At 41.3% G+C, this 22,083-nt stretch overlaps 2 protein-coding genes across 11 annotated transcripts; one reads left to right on the top strand and one right to left on the bottom strand.

Annotated features, from left to right (window-relative positions):
- The first annotated feature begins 934 nt into the window (after positions 1-934).
- Positions 935-12,193, top strand: rfx1a (regulatory factor X, 1a (influences HLA class II expression)). Of its 6 annotated transcripts, XM_026324878.1 has the most exons (19): positions 935-1,072; positions 2,637-3,017; positions 3,196-3,305; positions 3,403-3,498; positions 4,190-4,287; positions 4,413-4,836; positions 5,551-5,732; positions 6,491-6,610; positions 6,922-7,055; positions 7,194-7,312; positions 7,657-7,763; positions 7,894-8,045; positions 8,668-8,765; positions 9,266-9,415; positions 10,194-10,402; positions 10,669-10,822; positions 10,910-10,955; positions 11,043-11,222; positions 11,589-12,193. In XM_026324878.1, the coding sequence occupies exons 2-18, from the start codon at positions 2,657-2,659 to the stop codon at positions 11,201-11,203; spliced, it is 2,721 nt and encodes a 906-aa protein (XP_026180663.1). In that variant the 5' UTR covers positions 935-1,072; positions 2,637-2,656; the 3' UTR covers positions 11,204-11,222; positions 11,589-12,193. The 6 variants fall into 6 exon arrangements, with proteins under 6 accessions (XP_026180663.1, XP_026180667.1, XP_026180666.1 ...); XM_026324882.1 differs by having other exon boundaries at positions 4,413-4,785; positions 5,557-5,732; positions 11,043-12,193; XM_026324881.1 differs by having other exon boundaries at positions 4,413-4,785; positions 11,043-12,193.
- Positions 12,194-13,565: 1,372 nt separating this feature from the next.
- LOC113141440 (far upstream element-binding protein 2-like) lies at positions 13,566-21,689 on the bottom strand. Of its 5 annotated transcripts, none has more exons than XM_026325849.2 (18): positions 21,471-21,689; positions 20,551-20,653; positions 20,382-20,441; positions 20,094-20,130; positions 19,882-19,934; positions 19,682-19,753; positions 19,525-19,582; positions 19,098-19,284; positions 18,779-18,877; positions 18,592-18,690; positions 18,387-18,489; positions 17,916-18,037; positions 17,125-17,418; positions 16,880-16,995; positions 16,711-16,799; positions 16,183-16,389; positions 15,377-15,564; positions 13,566-15,251 (listed from the first exon to the last, which is right to left on the bottom strand). In XM_026325849.2, exons 1-18 carry the CDS (start codon positions 21,579-21,581, stop codon positions 15,243-15,245), a joined length of 2,007 nt encoding a protein of 668 aa, XP_026181634.1. In that variant the 5' UTR covers positions 21,582-21,689; the 3' UTR covers positions 13,566-15,242. The 5 variants fall into 5 exon arrangements, with proteins under 5 accessions (XP_026181634.1, XP_026181636.1, XP_026181635.1 ...); XM_026325851.2 differs by having other exon boundaries at positions 21,344-21,607; XM_026325850.1 differs by having other exon boundaries at positions 13,567-15,251; positions 19,098-19,269.
- Between the last annotated feature and the right edge of the window lie 394 nt (positions 21,690-22,083).

Raw genomic sequence — 22,083 nt, 5'->3', positions numbered from 1 at the left:
GTATATCAGAGGGACAGTTCATGTTAGATGTTTTGGAGAAAAAGCCAGGGAAGCCATTGAGATGGTTTGGAAATGTTCAGAGGAGTGACAGTGAATACATTGGTAAAAGGATGCTGAGGTTAGAGCTGCCAGGAAGGAGGCCTAGAGGAATCAACCAAAGAGGAGGTTCTTGGATGTAGTGAAGGAGGACATGAGGATAGTTGGTGTGGGTGAGGAGGATACAGAGGATAGGGTTAAATGGAGGCAGATGATTCGCTGTGGCGACCCCTGAACGGAGCAGCCGAAAGGAAAAGAAGAAGACTGTATATGTTATGTTGTATGATGCCTGTGTTAGCTAACATAGAAATGTGACTTTGGCTAATAAAATTGCCAACTTGCTATGGAGGACTAGCAGTAGCTGTTAATTTAGCTGTTAACACTTTTCATAACAGTTTTTCAAAAAATGTACAATAGAAACACATATAATTTAATGCATTCTATTTTATCCTATAATACCATACAAAGTAATGATTAGCCATAACGTAACATGACAACACTCAGATTCTCTACAATGCTGATATTGAAGGCAGAAGTCTACCTTTTTGAGTTCATGTTCATGTTCATGTCCAACATATTTGCAAAAGAAAAATTAGACCTATGTACTATATGTAGTGATTGCACTGGCTATAACTAATGTTATAATTTTTAGATTTACAATGACACTATCTGCATAACTGCATAATTTTGACAAGCATTAAAATTTTACTTTTACTGACATAACATCCCTCCTTGTGTAAATATTATTGTGTATAATAAGGAATTTTCTCAAATGGGTGTGGAAGGCTTTGTAGTAAAAATGTTGTGTCGCTGTCACTTTAAGACAATTTGGCAGTACTCAGCCAATCAGAGCACCGAGGGGGGAGGGAAGGGAGCGGGTGGGTAGCAACAGTTGCCCTGGTGAGGACGAAGCGCCATAGCCACGGTAGCCCTGGCGACAAGAACCCAGCAACGAGAATCAACAACAACAACTGAATCCGCCATAAAAAATAAAAGAAGATATTTACCAGTGGGAAATATATACGTGGAACCAGAGGTGACGCTTTTAAAATATGGGATATATCTTATGTCCACTAAGGCTTCAACTGAATACTGCTATTGCTTTTTCCCTTGTTTCAGTAGCCATAACAGGCAACTGCCTTCCGGTGTTAGCTGAGTTTAGCCTGTTAGCTAGCCTTCGTACAGAAAATCAGTCGAGTCCGTCCTTTGAATGGAATAGTCTGTGCCTGCTACTCCTTCGAGTAACACTGAATTGTGCTTGCCATGACGACGCAGCCATAGATGCATACTCAAGCAGGCCGTTGTTATGGCGATGTCAAATGCAAAAGGTACAAAATGGCGGTTGTTGTAGAGACCAGATAGCTTGCTACCCGTGTTACCTTCCTAGAGAGCTAGCATCAGTGCTGTCACGACAGGCTCGTTACTGCTTACAGCTAACGCAACGAGATATCTCTAACGGACCTTCGTGCTGTTAGTTAATGCTATTTTACATGCAGTATATGGACGCGGTTTTACAGATTATGATTTTTTACCATTAGCCGAGTCAACACAAAACCAAGTCACTGGGTATATAACGTTAACTATCCAACGAGAAGGGCCAATCACCATAGTCAAGTTAAAAGTGTGAATAGTCAAGACAGTTTTGGGGACAGTGTTGAAGCGGGGAAAGAGTCAATCAGTCCCTGGATTATAACATGTCGTTCTTTCCTTTACGGAAAGTTGAGAAGGTGGTGGCAGGTGGTGGACATTTAACATCTAAGGGGCGTGGCGAGAGAGGGCGTTATTGCAGGTGCCCTGTAGGTTCGACTTAATTCTAACTTGTTTGTTCACTGATTTGCCGTATGAACAACTAATATCTTTTTACCACGTTATTTTGTGGCCACAGTACCTACTTAGCGATTAACCCTTCGCTCCCATTTAGTTTGAAAATAAGGATATTAAATTCCTCTATCCTATGTTTTTCTGGCAGTTGAACAAAAGCCAGACGAAGAAAAGCGTGAAGTCACTGTGTGTGATAGAATGCATTCCAATATTAAGTCAGCGTGAATAGGGGTTCTCCCAACTTATGCTTCAGGCGATGTATATGTGAAAGGGACATAGGCCTTGTGATCGCATTACAGGTAATGAGACACCCAAATGCTTTTTTCCCGTCAGTGCTCCTCCCTGAAACATTCGCTGCACCACCATGAGTTCAGCCACGGTAATACTTTTAGAAACAGACCTCTTATTCATTTGCATCTAGGTGACATATTATACTTTATAAATATGCCTAATGTTTCTAGGATAGAAACTGCCCACCACAAATAAATAAAACTGATCAGGTGAGCATCTGATGTTTGTCAGTATTAAGAGATCCTACAACAAAACATTAGCTACTTGCTCTGTGTCTATCTATCAATGACATTTTACAAGCTGGAGTCCTTCCTCCAAAATATTTAATTGTATTAAAAATCAGATGAGATTAAATTATTGCAATGAAACAGAATCTGGAAACAAAGAGCTAATGTATATTTATGCAGGATGCATGTTTTGACTTTTGATTAAATCTAAAGCATCCCTAATAAATGTGTAAGTAGTCACTTGTTTTCTTTTTTCCCCAGAGTGATCCCCAGCTCTTGTAATGGCCACCACAGGCTACGTAGGTGAGATCCAGCCAACTGCCCAACCCCAAGGGGCTGGTGTTTCTGTCACACCGGGGCAACCTGATGCCAGCTCCACAACTTCAACTGCCCCTCAGTTTCTCGCAGAGATTCAGACGACTGTGACTACTCCAACTGTTGTCACACCCACAGGCCCAACAACTCCTGCTGAACAAACCGCCTCCATCAATAATCAGAAGCCTGCAGCTGGTACTCAAGCCCAGTCCACATCACAGGCCCAGCCAGCTCAGACTCAGTATGTCACTGCAGAGATCCAGGGCTCCCCGACACAATCTGGAAATGCTCAAAGCACTCCACAGTACATTGTTGTTACTGTGACAGGTAATGGTTGAACATCACATACACAGAATAGGCCAATTTAGAGCTTTGCAATTATCGATGGACATAAGCATTACTTTACAATCCTTATTTTATTATTTATTTCTTCTTAAATTGGTCTTGTGTCTTACAAAGTTACATGATTTTACATTATTACTTACATTTGCTCTTTGTTCTTCAGAGGGCTCCCTTCACTCAAGTGACAGTGTGTCAGATTCTAGTCCACCTCCAGCTGTGGTACAGACAGGTGTTCCCACACAGGTTGTTCAGCAGGTACAGACAGCTCAACAGGTAAAATAAAATATACACATATACAGACACACACAAAATGAAATAACATTTATTTGTCCTTGATTCTAAAAACTATACAATGTATTAAACTCGGCAGAGGTCTGTGGTGCAGGCTACTTCTCAGATAGCCAAAACTGAGCCTGGCACCCAGCTCAGTGTTACCAGTCTACAGCCTGTTCATATCAGCCAGGAGGTAAGTTAAACAGACACACAATAATATAGTTCATCATTAATTACGTTTACCGTTGCTGACCTGCATACATGCAATGCAAACAAACAAGTCAGCACAGTTTCCATCACAAAAAGGAAACACATGTGACTACATTTTACATGTTTTGGCTTAGTATTAAGTATTAACTAATCACATCTGTTGTCGAACCTGCCTCTGCTGGCTTCCAGCTCCTCCCTAGCACTGAAGTAACAGCAATAGTCAGGGATAAGAATCTAGAAGAATGGCAGCTCTGGCATGAGATAGGACAGCCACAGTTTCTGTCCCTGGCATCAGAAGACTACATAAGAGAGTGTTGCAGCAAGCCCCTTCACTTCCCCTTGGATGTGCTTCGGTATTACCAGTCACTGTACCTGCTCTCTATGCGTACGGAGAAAGAAATAGAAGGCCACCCTGTAGACTCCAACTCAGGCCCTGATCAGCCACCACTGCAGGCTACAACTACTACTTGCCAAGTAGGTCAGGGACAGAAGGGAGACTGCTGCCATAAAGTTAAGGGGAGAGAGAACCATCTATAACTGAGACATTTTTGTAAGTTAGAATTGTACGTGTAAGCTGTTATGAATGTAGGGTAATGGTGCTGTGAATATATAAATAGGTGTCCAAGGATTTATTAGGTTTTGTGTGTATTTGTGTGTGCTTGCTTGCTCCTTAGGTCCAGCAACAGCTCACACCAGTGCCAGTTCAACATGTGTACACCAATCAAGTGCAGTATGTGGAAGGAGGAGACACCAACTATACCACGAGCACCATGTTAGTATAAAAGTGTCCATCATTTCCTAATACTTGTCCAGAGAGTACTTTTGTCTTCTTTTAGAGTTTCATTTCTCCAAAAGTTTACATTCCCTCTAATGCATCTTTCCACTTGTGTCATCCAGCCGATCCAGCGCCTTCCCTTACACTGACACACCCCTGTACACCCAGACCTCTGCTACCCCGTATTATGAAGGTCAGCCGACATCGGGCTCACAAGCTTCTACTCCTGGCACACCTCTAACCGTTTCAGTTACTGCTGGCACAACAGGGGGTGTGTCTATGTTTGTGGCCCAGCCCACCAGTGCAGCAGGGGGAGGGGCCACAGTTGTGACCACAGGTGGCACCACCAATGGGGCAGGAGATGGGGCAGGCACCAATGGTGGTGCAGCAGGCAGCTATGTGATCCAGGGGGGTTACATGCTGGGCAGCAGCAGTGGAGGGGCAGCTGGCAACAATCAGAGCTACTCACACACCGCCCGCGCCTCCCCAGCCACTGTGAGTATTACAGAGGGGGAGGAGAGTAGCGTGCCGTCGGCAGACAAAAAGGTATGCAGAGGCGCCAAGCGCAGGAATTTCTTCTTATTTTGTTCTCATCCACACAATCCTTTGGTGGCGCACACTGATGATGTCATAGAGTTTTGTGATATGGAAAGCACATTTAAAAATGTACATATATATTAGGACCAGAAAATTTGAGCTGTGCCTACTGTAATATAATGATCACAATAAAACTTATTGTACACTACAGTATTTTTAACTGTGATTTCCTCTTCAAAGAAAAAGCAAAACCATGACCTCATCATTTTCATATCATTACAGTGCATGTGATGAGGGGCATTTAAAATTTGCCTGAAATGCCTCAACACTATATTATTCATCCCAAATTCATCATATTGAGCTACATATGATAATGGTAACCAAGCTATGTTTGGCAAACATTCCATCAGTATTACAGGTCATTAATCCATTGCATACCAAAGTTGTATGCCACGGCACGCAAATGTATTTGTGTTTTCATTCCCAATTAATCGACAAACTGTAAATGTGAATGAATTAGTTTTGGTTTTTTTTACAATTTCTTGGTTAGAAAAAAGTTAATGTGCATGTACTGTATATTAAGAGGAAAAATATGTGTGATGTGTTTGCAAATAAGCGTGCTATTTGTGCACATGTGTTGAGGTTTATTTTCCTGTTCTTCTCCTGTATATTGGCTTTGCTAACTGCATCAGCTATTTTTGTTTATTGTTGCCTGCGTGTCAGGTACAGTGGTTGCTGGACAACTATGAGACAGCTGAAGGAGTCAGTCTGCCACGTTCCACCCTCTATTGCCACTATCTGCTGCACTGCCAGGAGCAGAAACTTGAACCTGTAAATGCTGCTTCTTTCGGGAAACTCATTAGATCTGTGTTCATGGGGCTACGCACACGGCGCTTGGGCACACGGTAAGAGGCGTCATCACAACCAAACTCAGGTATAGAGGGCATGATAAACCACAAACAGCTTATACCCCAGTTATCCACAAGTTCCTTGTGCGATATGGCAGGACTGTAGATATTGACAGTCTTACTAATATGCTGATTTGTCTTTATAATTTGTTTTTTTGTTGAGATTTTAAATATCAACATGATGTTACAGAGAGAGCATGCAACCAATGAGAGCACAATGCATCCTACTGCAGAGATGCAAAACAGTAGTACACTCCATCATTGCATGCAATTCATTTTAACAGAAGCTGTCTGTATTGTATATGTACTGTATGAGCCATATGTTTGACAGTTAGTGGCATTCAAAGTTTTCTAACAATGAAGATTTTTCAAGAAAAATCTACTGAGCCCTTTGGAGCACTGAAAAATATTCGCTTAGTGTAGGAAGACGTGGGTAGAGATGAAGACGGACAGCCTGTGTGTGGGTGAGTGAGTTCTGACAGGAAGAATAAATGAACAAGTGAGATTGATGTTTTAGAAATGTTTGATTATATGGGTTTATTGAAATGGTAAGTTGTGTTAGGTCATTGTGTTTTATTAAATTAAAGATATATATTTTTTAATGACTCTGTACTGAGGCTAATTGTATGGCTTGGGAGGAGTCACATTGGATTCATCTAGACAACCTCATGTCATTCCCTTTTGTTTTCTCCTGTATAGATGTACAATGGGACATCAAATTTTATGTAAAAACATATCTTATCTATTTCTGACAGGGGCAATTCTAAATACCACTATTATGGGCTGAGGATCAAGGCAGGCTCTTCTCTTCTTCGTCTGATGGAAGACCAGCAACATCTGGCCATGAGGCAACAGCCCTTCTCACAGAAACAGCGGTACACACACAAAAATCCATACAGCAACTCAAAGACTTTTAACCATTTCTCTAAAGTAGATATTTTAGAGAAATGGTTAAAGTGGCAGTTCCATTTTCCATCTGAATCAATTTCCTTTATACAGTTTTGTCACTGACTCTTGTTTTGCTCTGTCTCTTAATAGTCTATGTTATTTAAATTCTCCCATTGTTCCAGACATCTGCTATATGATAACGCAAAACTGCCCTTTTATCTCACTTTATTATTCTTTGTCTTTGTCCTGGATGTTTTAGCTAGAATGTTTTTATGTACATTGTCCATATTCCCATCAGGTTGAAGCCTGTGCATAAGGTGGAAGGAATGACTAATGGCACAGCATCAGGAGCAGGTCAGCAGCAGCAACAGCAGCAAGGGTCAGGACATGTGGACATCAGCACCCAGGTTCAGCAGTACCAGCAGTTTCTGGGTGAGTGGAGTCAATGTATACCTCTGGGTATTAAAGTAATGACTGGCTGAGTCTGATGTCATGGTATTATTTAAAATATACTGTACAAGCAACTTTTGATAAAATGCTTATTCTGTGATTTTGTGTCCTGTGTTTCAGATGCATCCAGAGTTCTCCCAGAATTCCCAGACATCGACCTGCAGGGGAAGTCCTTGCCAGAGGGCATTGAGCTTGAGCACATAAAGAGTTTTCAGCTGCTGTACAGAGAACACTGTGAGGTAATTGAATGAAGGGACATGGGTTAGCTGGCTAGCACTCAATGAGTATTTATAAAGCTTCCTTTCTGTCTAGTTTCAGTGGATGACTGAGGAACCACCTGTAAAAATATAGGGTAGGACAAAACTGACTGGAAGCTTACAGGAAAGGGTACAAACTTTATGTTATCTTATAGGAAGGTGGTTTTAAAGACACTGAGCCAACATTAAAAGTACATTTCTGTGATTCCTAATGTTGATTTCCATACCTTTGTCAGTATAGTCACTGATCACCTGATAATCTGTTTGTCCTCAGTTATTCGTAACCAGTTAATGATGCGGAAGGTCTTATTGGTATGCTGTTTCAGGCCATACTGGATGTGATGGTCAATCTGCAGTTTACGCTGGTGGAGACTTTGTGGAAGACCTTCTGGAGGTTTAGCCAGAGTCAGGCTGGAGATGGTACATTGGCAGTGTGAGTGATTGATTTATAGGCAAACATTCAAATTCATTTTTTGTTCTAAAGGTTAACATAGTAGGAACATTGTCTTATTACAGCATCATTTATACAATGTGGATAATTAAATCTATGTGTGGTTTGGCAGTCATGATGAGTCAGAGAAGCGTCTCCCTAAGTCTTGCCTGGTGTTGCTGTGCAAGTATGAGCCTGTGTTGCGCTGGAGCCGTGACTGTGACAACAACCTGTACCAGGGCCTGGTGGAGATCCTCATCCCTGACGTCCTCAGACCCATCCCCAGTAAGGCCCTACGATAAATATGAATGTATAGAAAAACACACTGACCTTCCAGCTTCAAAAACAACAATACAGAAGAACAATTCAATGCGAAATCTTTTTTTTACTTAGATTTTTTTATATGACTATTGGGCTTACAGTTGCTATTAAAACATATTTGGCCATACCTACAGTATAGGCTGATACAAATATCAAAATAAGAGAGCAACTTTTTTTGAATAAAGCTATTGAGCTGATGGCCTGACTCTGTAATGAAAGAGCAGAGATGTTTTCCTTACTGCATGCCCACTTTCTGCTGTGGAAATCGCTTTTTTGTTTCAGTTTCAATTTTGGTCAGATGTTGTATGTCATAACTTTTGAGAAAGAATCTTTCCCTCAGTTCCTCACACTGCTACCACAGAAATATTTCATGACTCATGTCCTGGGTCTTTGTCTTCCATATAAATTAGAATCACCTTATAAAAAGCTGTTTATGCATATACATGGTCATGTATTTGTGTATACTACTTGAATCAGCGGTTTGATTGATCTTTATGTCATTATATGCTCTGGACACAAAAAAATAAAACTTATTTGACATGACTGGTGTTCAAGTCTCATATACCTTTTTTTTTTTTACCCCCAGGTGCCTTAACTCAAGCCATCCGCAACTTTGCAAAGAGCCTGGAGAGCTGGCTGACCAATGCCATGATGAACATCCCTGAGGAAATGGTCCGCATCAAGGTAGATTCTCCTTGTCGTGTAATTGGTGGAACTGCATGTTTTCTAAGCCATGGAGCAAGCTGTTTTTTAGGCCTGCAGGATCAGCTACTTCAAAGGTACACTTTTACTGAGGCTGTAAGGTCTGTTTAGTGTAGTTGTAGCTAGTTCAGATAGATCTTTAGTGTAAAAGTAAAATCAGCTTTTCTTCTGTTATTGTGTGAAAAGGAGTGCGAGATCTTTTTTATATGTATATGTATACTGTATTATTATCTTATAGATTTGTGAAAATAAATGTAGCACAATTTCCTCATGCAAAACATTGTTAGTAGAAAATAGCCTATTCTGAACAAGTATTTCTTACTGAAACTTCTTACTGCTCACCCCAAATAGCTCAAAACTCTGCTGGACTTATGCTGTATGAAAGTCTCACAGACTAGGTTGTTTGTAGTGATACGGTATGTGTTCCTCTATGTGAAAGCAAATATATTTTTACCCTCATTTTCCATTATCTGCTCTTACAGGTAACATCAGCCAATGCATTTGCTCAGACACTGCGTCGCTACACCAGTCTGAACCACCTTGCCCAGGCGGCCCGTGCTGTCCTCCAGAACACGGCTCAGATAAACCAGATGCTCTCTGACCTCAATCGTGTTGATTTTGCTAACGTCCAGGTTGGTTTAGTCTCTGAATGCTGCACACTGGCAGGAGTAGGTGTTTGTGGTTAAACGTTGCATTGATTTTAGAGTTGCGTGTGTGCAACACAACAGCATATGGTTCCATCCATTCGCTATACTGCTGATCCTCGAACATCCAGGGTGGCGGGGGGGCTGGAGCCAATCCTAGCTGACATTCGACAAGAGGCGGGGTCCACCCTGGACAGATCACCAGTCTAACACAGGGCTGACACCTAGAGACAGAGAACCACTCAGACCTGCAGGCAATTCAGAGTCACCAATTAGCCTAATTCCAAACTGCATGTCTTTGGACTGTGGGAGGAAGCTGAAGTACTCAGAGAGAGCCCATGCAGGCACAGGTAGAACATGCAAACTCCACACAGAAAGGCCCCAGGGTCAGAGTGGTTTCTAATCTAGAACCATCTTGCTGTGAAGTGACAATGCTAACCACCCCAACCACCCTGCCAGTTTGCTTATGGTTTCATGTGCTAAGTTATTCAGTCATTGTAACAGTCATTTTGCCTCTTATGCAACTTTCCAACACAGGAAATGTAAACCAGGCGTACTTTTTCTTAGAAACCCACTTTCTCCTTCCTCCACCTTAGATGCTTAGACACAGAACTTTGAACATGGTAATGACTTAGTGTCTTGTCAAACTTGAAGCTCTTTACACAAGGACTTTAAGCTGAGTCTTGTGATTGAAGGATTACCTGTCTAAACATCACCTGCTGCCCTCTTACCAACACACTGACCTCATCTTCTGTGCCCTTTGCAGGAGCAGGCTTCATGGGTGTGCCGATGTGAAGACCGTGTTGTCCAGCGGCTGGAGCAGGACTTCAAGCTGACCCTGCAGCAGCAGAACTCCCTGGAGCAGTGGGCTGCGTGGCTGGATGGTGTAGTCTCCCAGGTCTTAAAGCCCTACCAGCACAGCCCTGCCTTCCCTAAGGCTGCAAAGCTATTCCTGCTCAAGTGGTCGTTTTACAGGTGTGACGGGAGAGCAGTTGCATGTTACAAAACAAGAAAGAATGGGACTGAAATGTTAGGGCCAAGCCGTTTATGTGAAGTATTGTGCATCAGAAACATGTTCCATTCATTCAGGTGTGTTGCATGTTCAGCTTAGGCATTGAAGGGATTTAGTAAGCAAACAGGTTAGAACGAATTAAACTGAATTAATAAAACTGAACTAATGCTTTGAACTTTGACACAGTGTAGTACAGAGTGGTTTCATTCCCACCATCCCTTCTCTTTAGTTCCATGGTGATCAGGGACCTGACCCTGCGCAGTGCAGCCAGTTTTGGTTCCTTTCACCTGATCCGTCTGCTGTACGATGAGTACATGTACTACCTGATAGAGCACAGAGTGGCCCAGGCTAAAGGAGAGACCCCCATTGCAGTCATGGGAGAGGTACCATAACACACAGACACATGCCTAAATGAACTAAATAATGTAAGCTATATGTATAGTTCTAACACATTTCCCTCTTTTCATTAGTTTGCCAGTTTAGGTCGAGGTCTAAACTTGCTAGATCCAGATAAAGGTAATTACACTCTGCACTGCATTTCTACGATACCTCAGACATCCAAGCATCCTTTGTGACCAACTCATTTACTCTTGTCTGTCCCAGAAGAGGAAGAGGAAGAGGAGGAGGAGAGTGATGATGAAGGTCAGGAGCTGACCCTTCCCTCAGATGGGGCTGTGCTTGGAGAGGAGTCTCTAGAGCCACCTGCCAAATTGGCCAGAACAGACCAGAGAGTCCTCTTCACCACTGGATCAACTGACAACTAACCAGAGTCAGCTCCTAGATGTGGGTTGAATATATTGCTCATACACAGACACATGTACAAAGAACACTAATTTATACACATTACACATGTATATAGATGTTGTAAATGTGTGTGTGCACTTTCGCTGCATACTGCAACTGTCCCCACATTTGTTTACACACACACACACACACATACAATTAAAACACAGACACATTCAATAACTGCTTCTGGTTGGATGGCACAGCCACCTGTTAGTACACAGTCCAATGACATTGCAATAGGATGTGGTGTCAAAAAACAGACTCAATGCAAAAAGAAACACAGCATTTCAACTTTCAGTTGTATGACTTTGAAAAATGAACTAAAACCTGGCATGTTTGTTTTTCTTGCATTGCAACTTGTAGCCTCGCTGTCTCCTCACTGAGAAACCTCTCACCCTAGATCCTCCTGAAACTGTCACTGCCGTATCAAAGTGGTCTTGAAAATACTGTGATATGTGTGTGTGTGTGTGTGTGTGTGTGTAGAAATAACTTCAACAGGAGGAGTGTGTAAAGTGGATATTTTAAAGTAAATGGTTGCTGAATTTAGTTGTTACCAAGTCATTCAAGGGAAAGAGATGTTTGTAAAAGACAGCCGAGACTAGGATTTTGGGTGGGTTTGTCTTATGTGTGTGTGAGTGAGAGTGAGAGTGAGTTTTCTGTTTGCTTGTATGAGAACTCACAAGGCTCTGCTGTTACTTTGTTACTTCTGGAGGCTGGCTTAACTTGCATTTCCATGTAGGTGTGTGTGTGTCGGGTAGTGTGATTGTGAGTCATACCAAGTCCTGACTGTTCTCTTCTGTAGATATTTTTTAAGGCATTTGGATTTTTTTGATTTGGGAGACGTGTAGATTTCCTGCTTGATTTTATTCTCTTGTAAAGAAAATGTTCTTGTGTTCTTGGAGTGCCTGTCACAGCTGCTACACACACTTGTAAAGATAAAGCTGCAGCTGTGGAATAGGGGCTCCCATTAGTTGCTGCAAAAAAATCCTCTCTATTTTAATGAACACCTGGTTCCATGGGAGAGGTACTTTATGTGTCATACATGTATGTTCAAAGTGCTTCATTCCTGTCCATCCAATAAGTTCCTATATGGTCTCATTTTCCTTTGATGCATCTTTTTCTTGCCTTATTTCTGTCTATTTTTCCATGTGTGTGCCAAACCTGTTTGCTTTGATCCCAGATCCTGTTCAGATCTCTCTAAGTTTTAAGGAGGACTGTGCCTGAGTAAGAACGGTAATATACTTACATGCTACTGTATATTTATCCACTATTTTAAATTTTATTGTCACTAAGTGAATCTCTTGTGCAGTGTATGGTGCTGTGTTGTCACACATTGTAAGCAGCCTTTGTGTGCACTATTGATTTGTGATTGTACGTTCAGTTGTCAATCCTATATCATATCTGATAACATTTCCACAAGCCGGCTAAAGCCCTGACTCTTTGCACATATTGACCATTGTCTAAAACTCTGATAGAGTTAATCTAAAATGATTTTTTTTTTTTTTTTTTTTGAAGTCTTAGATGTATTTTTAATGGAGGAGTGCAGGTGTCTGATTTTGTGCAAAGATCTCATACCACCCAGTGTGGTTCAGAGAATTTAGTTACAGGTGAGAGATCTGATGGCTCTTCCTGGACAGTCCTCCACCGACACTCATCTCTCGCCTCTGTACTTTCATCTCATTGTGTTTCCGCCCTCCTGCCAATGGCTTTGTTTCGCTTCAAACATTCATATTCTTAAACACAGTTCGTTGAGATTGGTTGTTGTAAACATTTTTGAATACAATGTCTTTAAATAGCTGCAGTGCACATGTCTTTTATGGGCATTGCCAGCCTCAAACCAGCACATCATCCTTTATATGGAATCTAATGCTACCACTGCTGAGTACATATCACTCCAGTCTTTTAATGATCTACAGCATATAGAATGGCCATTGTTTACCCAGTAAGAAAAAATGTTAAGTCATTTTTATAGTGCATTGTTTTTTAAGTACAAAACAAATTGAGAAAAAAAGATGTTCAGTGGCAGTGTTTTATGAATTTGGTCTGCTATGACTGTGCCTTTGGAGGTGGTAGAATGCAATTCAAATGTTTTTAATTTTAAAGATATAAATTAAAGAATTTTTAAAATTGCACTTGGATTTCCTGTTGTAGATTCATTTTCTGGAAGTTGAGGAAAGTTATTTAATTAGTCACATCTCAGTACATCAGTCTTAATCTTTGTGACTTGCAGCTACAGTTTTATTATATCTTGCTCTTTTCTTAGCTGAACAGATTATGACTTCCTGGGGAATACTGACACATGCACATTCTCACACATGCCTGTTACCACTTCTGCTTCACTGTACAAAAACCTACGCAGAACAAAAACCACAAATACTTTCAATGTGGAAGACAAAACTATTATGTCTATGACAACAGGCTTATATTAACTCTGTAAAAGGCCATGAAACACAACAAAATGTTCAACACATTTTAAAGTTATTGACATTTTCCCCTTTTTAATTCAGAGTATTGCTGCTGGTGATCATTTAATAACAATATCAACACTGCTGCAAAAGGGAAGCTCAGAGCTGCCATTCAGAATAAAAGAACCATTCCTGATACATGTCAGTAAATCAAAACCAACAACCTTATATTGCTGAATATATTTATCTTAAAGTAAAGGACACATTGGAAGACTGCATCTCTGTCTCGCGTACACAATGACTATGGGAAGGCAAAGATTACTAATTTTTGTTTGCATCCATAAAAAAATAAAGTAAAAAGCAGTAACATGCAACTTCAGGATCAAACAAAATCACTGCATGGTTCAGGGGTTGGGTTAGCCCTGTGTGACATGTTGCCATTATAGAAGAACCTGTCGCTGTGTGCACTACAGTGGGTGAAGACCCTCCACATGAAAGACTACAATTCAAATTTACTTTAAAGATATACAACTACTGCAAAGTGAATCCCAGGTAGCATTATGTGTTGGTTTTAGTCTTCTACATAAAATAACTAGGATTGACGACACCACAGTAAGCCACTGTATTTTTTAAAATAACTGCAGTTGGATGTTTTTAAAATCCAAAATGAACTGAACACAAAAACTTGTGTCCTAGGCTTAATTTTGTGTAGAGTGGACAATTCTATCTAATCTATGAGCAATTTAAAAAGATTTTGATTTAGTCTCCAAGGACACAAGTCTAATAGCTTTCATTGCCTCCCCAGGTAATGTCTTAAAATCCTATAAACCCCAGTGTGAATATCCAAGTGTAAAAACATATTTCCATACTTTATTCCTCAAACAACATGGCCTTGCACCTATTATATTTTTACATCATAGTGTACAGGGTGGGACTTCCATGTCACCAACAGAAGGTGAAACAGCGGTCCTGCTCTTTATTAATTTTTTTTTCCTACAGCTGCAAACTTGCACACAGCTTTACTGCCTCACTCACACAAGGCAGTGACAGTCAACACATTCAGAAATAAAAAACAAAAAAATCTAATTTTACACCATGCAAGCCTTGCAGGAGGAAAATAAAAAAATAAATAAAATACAGAAAATCAAATAATAAAAAGCATTTCTCTATTACCTGTAGCAAATACACAATATGATTATTGTTCTAATAGCTTTGTGCAAATTAGTAAATATAACAATAACAATAATATGAAGGTAAGTGCTTTAAAAAATTTAAGTTCAAAATCTCATGAAAAGCAAAAGAAATATGACATTACAACACTTCCACTGTTTATAACAGCACATACAAATGTGTAGAGAGCCATTCTGAAGCTTTGTGTACCTGCCATGATGGGATTAACAGTCCTCTCCCTCCCCTCACAGGCAAAATGTTAGAATGTCTGTTGAGTTCACATTGTTTGGTGTTTAGTGGTAAGGAAGGGTTTCACTTTCATTTACAACAAATAAAAAAATAATAATAAAAAAAAACTTAACAGCATAGATCCTGGCATAAAGTTCAGTTGTCCTCTTCAGCCTGTCTTCTTGATTCTGTCCAGGATCAGACCTTCTGTGTCTCACTGCGTCTACAGTACAACCAAGCACATTCACTTTTGTATTACATTAAAAAAAAAAAATTTCTTCACACATGCAGCAGACAGAAAGCTGGCACCGAAGATAATGAAAACCTCATTGCAGCCTGTGCACCAACCTGTCCTTGCTCGGGAGTGGCTGGTTGGCCAGGGGCCTGTCCTGTCTGTCCATAGTACGCTGCCTGCTGCCTGTAATACTCCGCCCAGGCTGCGCTGTAGTCTGGCTGGCCTCCTGCTGTGGATGCAGCACCCCCTGCTGCTCCTGGGGTTCCAGCTGCTGTGCCAGGGATGGAGCCACCTCCCTGAGCTGGAGGTGACAAACAAAAGACATGAGTCAGCTCACCACCAAGTTCCTGCTACCAACCTGTCCCAAAACTGAAAATACTAATACTATGTGAGACCCTTGAGCAAGGCACCGGACCCCCAACTGCTCCCTGGGTGCCGCAGCACTGGCTGGAATTTCCCCATTGTGGGACTAATAAGGGTAATAACTTAATCAGAATCTGAGGAGTGTGTTGTGACGAGTGACAAATCAGTATTCCGGCCAAATACATACCAAATTGATTCCATTTCTGGTAACTTATTAATTACTACAATACTAAACAATATGTAGTATAAGTATGTACTGTATAATGTACATGTACGTGCTGTCGATTAGCAGAAAACAATATTTGCTCAATTACTCTGTTCCCACAGTCCAAAAGATATTCAACTTACATTGATCTACAATGAGGGAAAGTATCAGGCCTCATATTGAGCAGCCTGAACAAGAAAATGTTCAGCAGTTTTATTTAATGAGTGACTAAAATGTTTTTTATGTTTAATGCTCCTTTGTTAATCCACTGATTCTAAAACTGACAAATCATTTTTACTTTTCAAGTTAACAGCTGGAAAAGTTACAGATGAGGCCCCTTGGCAGTCTTACCCATCCTCTTGTAGTACTCCTCCCAGGCCTTGGTGTAGTCTGGCTGGCCCCCTGGCGTCCCGGCGGGTTGGGTCTGCTCCCCTGACGTTTGGCCACCTCCAGCTGGGTTTGTGGGGTACTGCCCTGGCACAGTCCCCGACGGCTGCTGGTAGTACTGAGCGTAGTAGGCTGCCCAGGCTGCGTTGGGGTCATTGGCTGCTGCCTTGCCTAGAAAAGATGCAGGGTGGAGGGGGTGAGGCCCTCATAGGGTGAGGGTGAGCCCCTGCTACTGGCCTGGAGACCGGGCTTGGAGACCAGGGGGGAGACAGAAACAGGGTTAGCCAGAGCTGCTTAAGGTAGAGACAGTGCATCTCATTATAACATTTCCATCAGTACTCCTGTTCACCTTCCCAGATTTAGAAAAAAATACTCATCAGAATAGATTAGAAGGGGTATACAGTAAAACATTTAGCCTTGGACAATGTGTTTTACATGCTAAAATTAGCAGAAATAAACACTGCTGTAACTGCTGAGATAAGCTGGACTCACTGGGGTCATGTTGTGCCTGGGGCTGCCACTGCTGGTAGGTGTTGCTCCAGCCTTGAGGAGTGTATTGGTGAGGACCTGGAGGACCACCACTGAGGAGAAAGCAAAGGTTTATTATGAAGTCTCCTCTCCTTAAATGATCTAAAGGTGCAGAAAATTAGTAGTTACTCACTGTGGTGGTCCTGGGGCCCCTGGTGGCCCGGGGTTATATGGGTTCGGGTTATACGGACCCATTGGGCCAGCAGGGCCTGGTCCACCTGGCCCAGGGCCCACAGGACACAGAGGACCCTGGAGCACATTACATCATCACACACATAAATGTAGTAGTCTATTAATCAAAATGGCTTTTCATATAAAGAGTAAGCACAAAGCATTTAAAATGGTTAACATGTTACTAAAAACAAAGACAGTGAGCACCTCAATCTTCTCTTCAATGAGCTGCTTGGCGTGGTCAATCTGTTGTGGGGAGCCGCGGATAATAAACAGCTTGAAGTTGGGGTCTCCGTTGGGGGGTGGCTGGCGACAGATTTCTACGAAGGCCCCTGTCTGCTGGTTGATGGACTTGACATTCTCTCCTCCCCGGCCAATCACAAGCCCACATTTGTGAGCAGGAATAGAGAAGGTCATTTCCCCTCCAGGGGGGCCCCAACTGCCTTGCCCCGCTCCTCTGCCCCTGCTGCCTGCAGGGATGCCTGGAGGACCCGGGGGACCCTGTGGATGACTACAGCATATTACTATATATGTCTTGCTCAGAAATGTGCATGTAAAAAGTGGTAACTTCTTTTATTGGTGATATGTTGATTTTTGTGTGTTTAGAGCTTCTAATGCAAACTATGATGCTTAGAAGCTCTTGAATTTGCCTCAAGACTTCTGCCACAAAATTACTGTCATCTAATTGATCGAGATGAGTTTACTACAGTGGTGTCGAAAAAGTGTTGGCCCCCTTCCTGATTTCTTAGTTTTTTGCATGTTTGTCACACTTTTTGGCGTCTCAGATCATCAATCAGATCATTGGTTTTTTAACCTTTTCCAGACTGATAGATCTCAATTACTTTCTTTCTCATTTGTTTTTGAATTTCTTTGGATCTCGTCATGATGTCTAGCTTTTGAGGTTTTTTTAGTCTACTGTAAATGTTAGGTTATGAGTGAAGAAAAGTATGTGTCTGAGTGGGACAGTTCATGAGTGTATTTGAGAGAGTGACCCCTACGCCTTGTCCCTCCTCCCTGACTCTGATGCTCTGCAGCAGGTCATTGATGATCTGGGCAGCGTGTTCACAGCGGTCAGGGGGGCCGCTGATGTGGGCAATCTTATCTGGACCAGTCCCATCATCTGAAAAAAATTAATTGCACTAAGTAATATTAATATTATCTTTTATTCAAAATAAAAAAGGAGTCACTTATAATGTAGAAACAACTGAAATCTCTTATTTATTTTTCCAACAATGCAAGTCAAGCCAAAAAATGACCCTCTGCACAAACTCATGTCAAAAGCCATTCACATAATGTCAGAATTACTCAGAGTGAGGGATTCACCTGACGCAGTAGCCATACAGCATCATTACACATCAAACCTTCAAGCTGTCCTGACAACAACAAGAAGGTGAATGCACTCTGCCTGCAAAATGTTGCATCGGCAAAATGTGAAACGCAGCCACTACAAAGTCATCACAAGGTCCTACCTTGTTTGAACTGTATTCTAACTCCAGCATCATTCTGGATTTTCTTAATCATCTCTCCATTACGTCCAATGACAACACCGACTGAGTGCCGTGGTACCGGAATCTGAGTGGAAAGCACAAGCTTTTATGAACGTAAATTTGTTTCTAAAACAACCAATCCCATTTTTTTTTTTTTTATTTCTCACGCTCCCACACACAGACTCACATCCATGCCTCCTCCCATTCGGGAACCAAAGTCATTTCTTTCACTATAGCCACTGTGGTCTCTCTCCCTTAGAATCTCCTCCACCATCTCCTGGGCTTGCTGAAAAGAAAACATGTTGATTTGAGTATATTTCAACTCAGCAACACACATTTATTTTCAACTTGATGAGATGATTTCATGTTCGTACCTGGACTTTGTAGGGATCTCCAATAATGCGCAGGGGCTTGTCAACATTGGGTCCCTGAGAAGCATCCTGGATCAGGATCATCTTCACCCCTGCACGCTCCTGGAATATCATACAAACATTATGGTTTTGAATCAGTTTAATACACTTAAAAATACACTTAATGACTCTATTGCAAAAACTTCCTTAATGTATAATGTTATGACATCACTAAATGCCCAATTTAAAAACACAGCTTTTAAAAAGTGTGCAGTTAAACTATCTCACGTCCACATGTCAAGTTGGTTTCTAACAACGTGAAACCAACAGCCATGCAGGGTACCTGTAGCTGTTTGATGGTCTCTCCTCCCTTGCCAATGACAAGCCCGGCCTTGCCAGCTGGGATCATCATCTCATGAACTGTGCCGTTCTGGCCGTTGCTGGATTCATGATAAGAAGAAGGAGGTGTACCCCTCCCTCGTGACACTATCTCATCCAACAGCCTCTTGGCTTTCCTAGCCAGGGGAGTGCTGACTAGTTACTCCACATTCATTTTAAATCATCATGTCATCAAGCTGACAGAACTGCAAGGGACACTAATACTTTACATTGTGTAGTTTTTATGAAATTAAGCCATATACCCAACCAATTATAACAAAAACAACATGAGAGAATAAAGCTTGAACATACAGTATCATCAATAAAAAAGTATGATTATTGATTCCACATGAAACAATAATGAAACTATATGCATAAAGCCTGAAACTTACTGTATGGAATCGTGTGAACCTGTGAGAGAGACGCTCCTGTCTGGAAGTCCTCCACTGTCTAGAGCCAACAAGCGCAGAGAACATAGTAACACAAAAAGGAAAATGAAGTTGTAAACTCTAATAAAAATGTTTAGGATAACTCCACAGAAGACAATACCTGAAGCAATCTGAACCTTGCAACCTGACTCCTGTTGAATCTTATTGATCTGTTCACCACCACGGCCAATAACTGGGGACAAAGAGAGAAAACTGTGTTGTTGGTGGGTCAATAGTGGTACCTATTGCTTTCTTGAGATCTTAACATCACCCTCCATATGTGTTGAATCAGATTCAGAATCAGATTTTGTCTGCACTCACTGAGTCCCACCATGCTGTCTGGTACACTGTACTCCTCTGAGGTGGAGCTGGGCCTGGCACCATCGGCAAGCAAGAACGACCAACAGGGATTAAGGGTCAACAAATGTAAATTTTCTACTTACATTTTTTTTGTGCAGCCTTTTTCCTCTCCATTGTCATAATATAAAGGCTGAATACTTCTACATAATACACAATCAACTACAAGATCTCACCTTTGCTGTGCAAGAGCAGCTAGCTGTGCACCAATACCTGAAATGGTACAGCAACAGAGAGAAAGAGCGAGTGAAAAAACAATGCAATGGGATGGGAAAGGTTTTGGATTACTGATGGACTGTGAGATGAGAATGTGACACAAAGGAGGGGAAGCGTGAACAGACAAGGACATAGGGGCAAAGCACCGAAACAGGAATACTGTAGAACTGTAAGGTTATGTTAAATATGTTAAATTCTAAAGAAAGCAAAACAAAGTATACAGCATAAAATGGCAAGATGAAACTTACACAGTGCATTAGCTGAATCCAGGTCACTTTGTGCAGCCAGTTTCTTGCTCTCTGGTTCATCTGTCAGGTGAGGACACAACATATCTACTGTGTGCCATGTACATTGTGCACCACATACCATCATCAACCATGCAACAGGGAGGTGGTTAAGCAGTGGAGGCAGCGTTACCTGCGTCCTCCAGCTGTCGTTTCTGTGCAGTGAATGGAAAGACATCTGACGGAGTGCTGTTGTTCATGGAAGGACCAGCATCACCCCCGATCTTAGCTGCTATCTGAAACAATAGTAAAATTCACAACTGATTCTACAAATCTGCCTGTGAAATAGGCATACATATAGACACTCATATACAGAAAGGCACTTAGATCATCTGTCCTCACGTTTTAGTCCTATTTTCTCCTAAAAGACTGTGCACCACAATTTGCTGCATGTAACACGTTACTGCTTGCCATTATGACTGCATTATGTCAACCAACCCAGTGTTTATTTTGTTTGGAAGTAACATGCAGTTGTACATATTTGCATAGTGGTTTGTCCCATCACAATCTGTTTCTGACATTTAGAGACATTTAGAAAACTGCATATTCATACAAATACCCATATATTTCTACAGTATATTTCTAAAGTACTTTTACAGTCATATATCACAGGAATGTCAGTACATTTACACTTACTTACACCCACCTGCACATTTGAAGGTAAATAAATAGAGAAAGAAGAAAAACATATAGAGGTTAAGGGATCAAGCCTGATTTAAGCCTTGATTTATGGATGAACCAAAAAATCTGAACAGTTTCTGTAAGCTCCAATAGTCATACTTAATAGTATATTCTTTGATTTTAGAGTTAATAATAATATGAATAATTACAGTACCCTGTTAGTTATTTCATTTTGTTTATATCACTCAGTTCACACTTTAGGTTTGTTGGGACACAAGCAAATGTTTAACGAGCAATTGCCTGACCTTATTATACTACAATGAAGACTCTTAAAGGTTTGTCAAAATATAAAGCTTGTGCTGCTGTGTCCAGTTGTGTCAGTGATGTTAGCTGTCCTCTCTCCAACATGCTCCTGCCTGTCACGTCCCTCACCTGCCGGGCCCGCTGCACCGCGTCCGCAAACGCATCTTTCTTCATGCCTCCTGCTCCGTTCCCGAGAGAGGGCCCGGAGCCGGGCGGTGGTACTGTGCTGTACTCCGACATGTTAACCAGAAGACAGGCGAAGGAAAGTGAACAGAAAAACAGGTTCAGACCTGCGCAGGACTGGGAAACAAAGTCAAGACACCGGCGAGGCAAGGAAAGCAATGGAGACACGACGGTGGCTCAGAAGGATCATTCGCGTTTTTACTCTGATTGTGATCTAGAGTTGAAATAATAATGATAATGATAATAATAATAATAATGGTTAATATTTAATTACTTTGGTTTGACTTTTTTTTACATACCAGACAATTTGTGTTCAAACAGATAGTACTCATTACAGTATAATGCAGCAAAAGAATATTTCTATTTTTTTAAACTTATTTTAACACAATAGAAATATTGTGAAAAATACTCTATTAGGCTATACGTAAAGTTTTTGCTCTCAAAATTTCCCTAATTTAAATTGGCAAAGCATCAGCAATACAAGGACTAATCGCTCAGAATGGTAAAATTCATGATATTGTATGTAACAGGATTAGGCTACACCACTATATTTTTACAT

Source organism: Mastacembelus armatus, chromosome 8, assembly GCF_900324485.2.
Source record: "Mastacembelus armatus chromosome 8, fMasArm1.2, whole genome shotgun sequence".
In the NCBI taxonomy this organism is placed as follows: Eukaryota; Metazoa; Chordata; class Actinopteri; order Synbranchiformes; family Mastacembelidae; genus Mastacembelus; species Mastacembelus armatus.
This window is presented reverse-complemented; position numbering and strand designations above follow the sequence as displayed.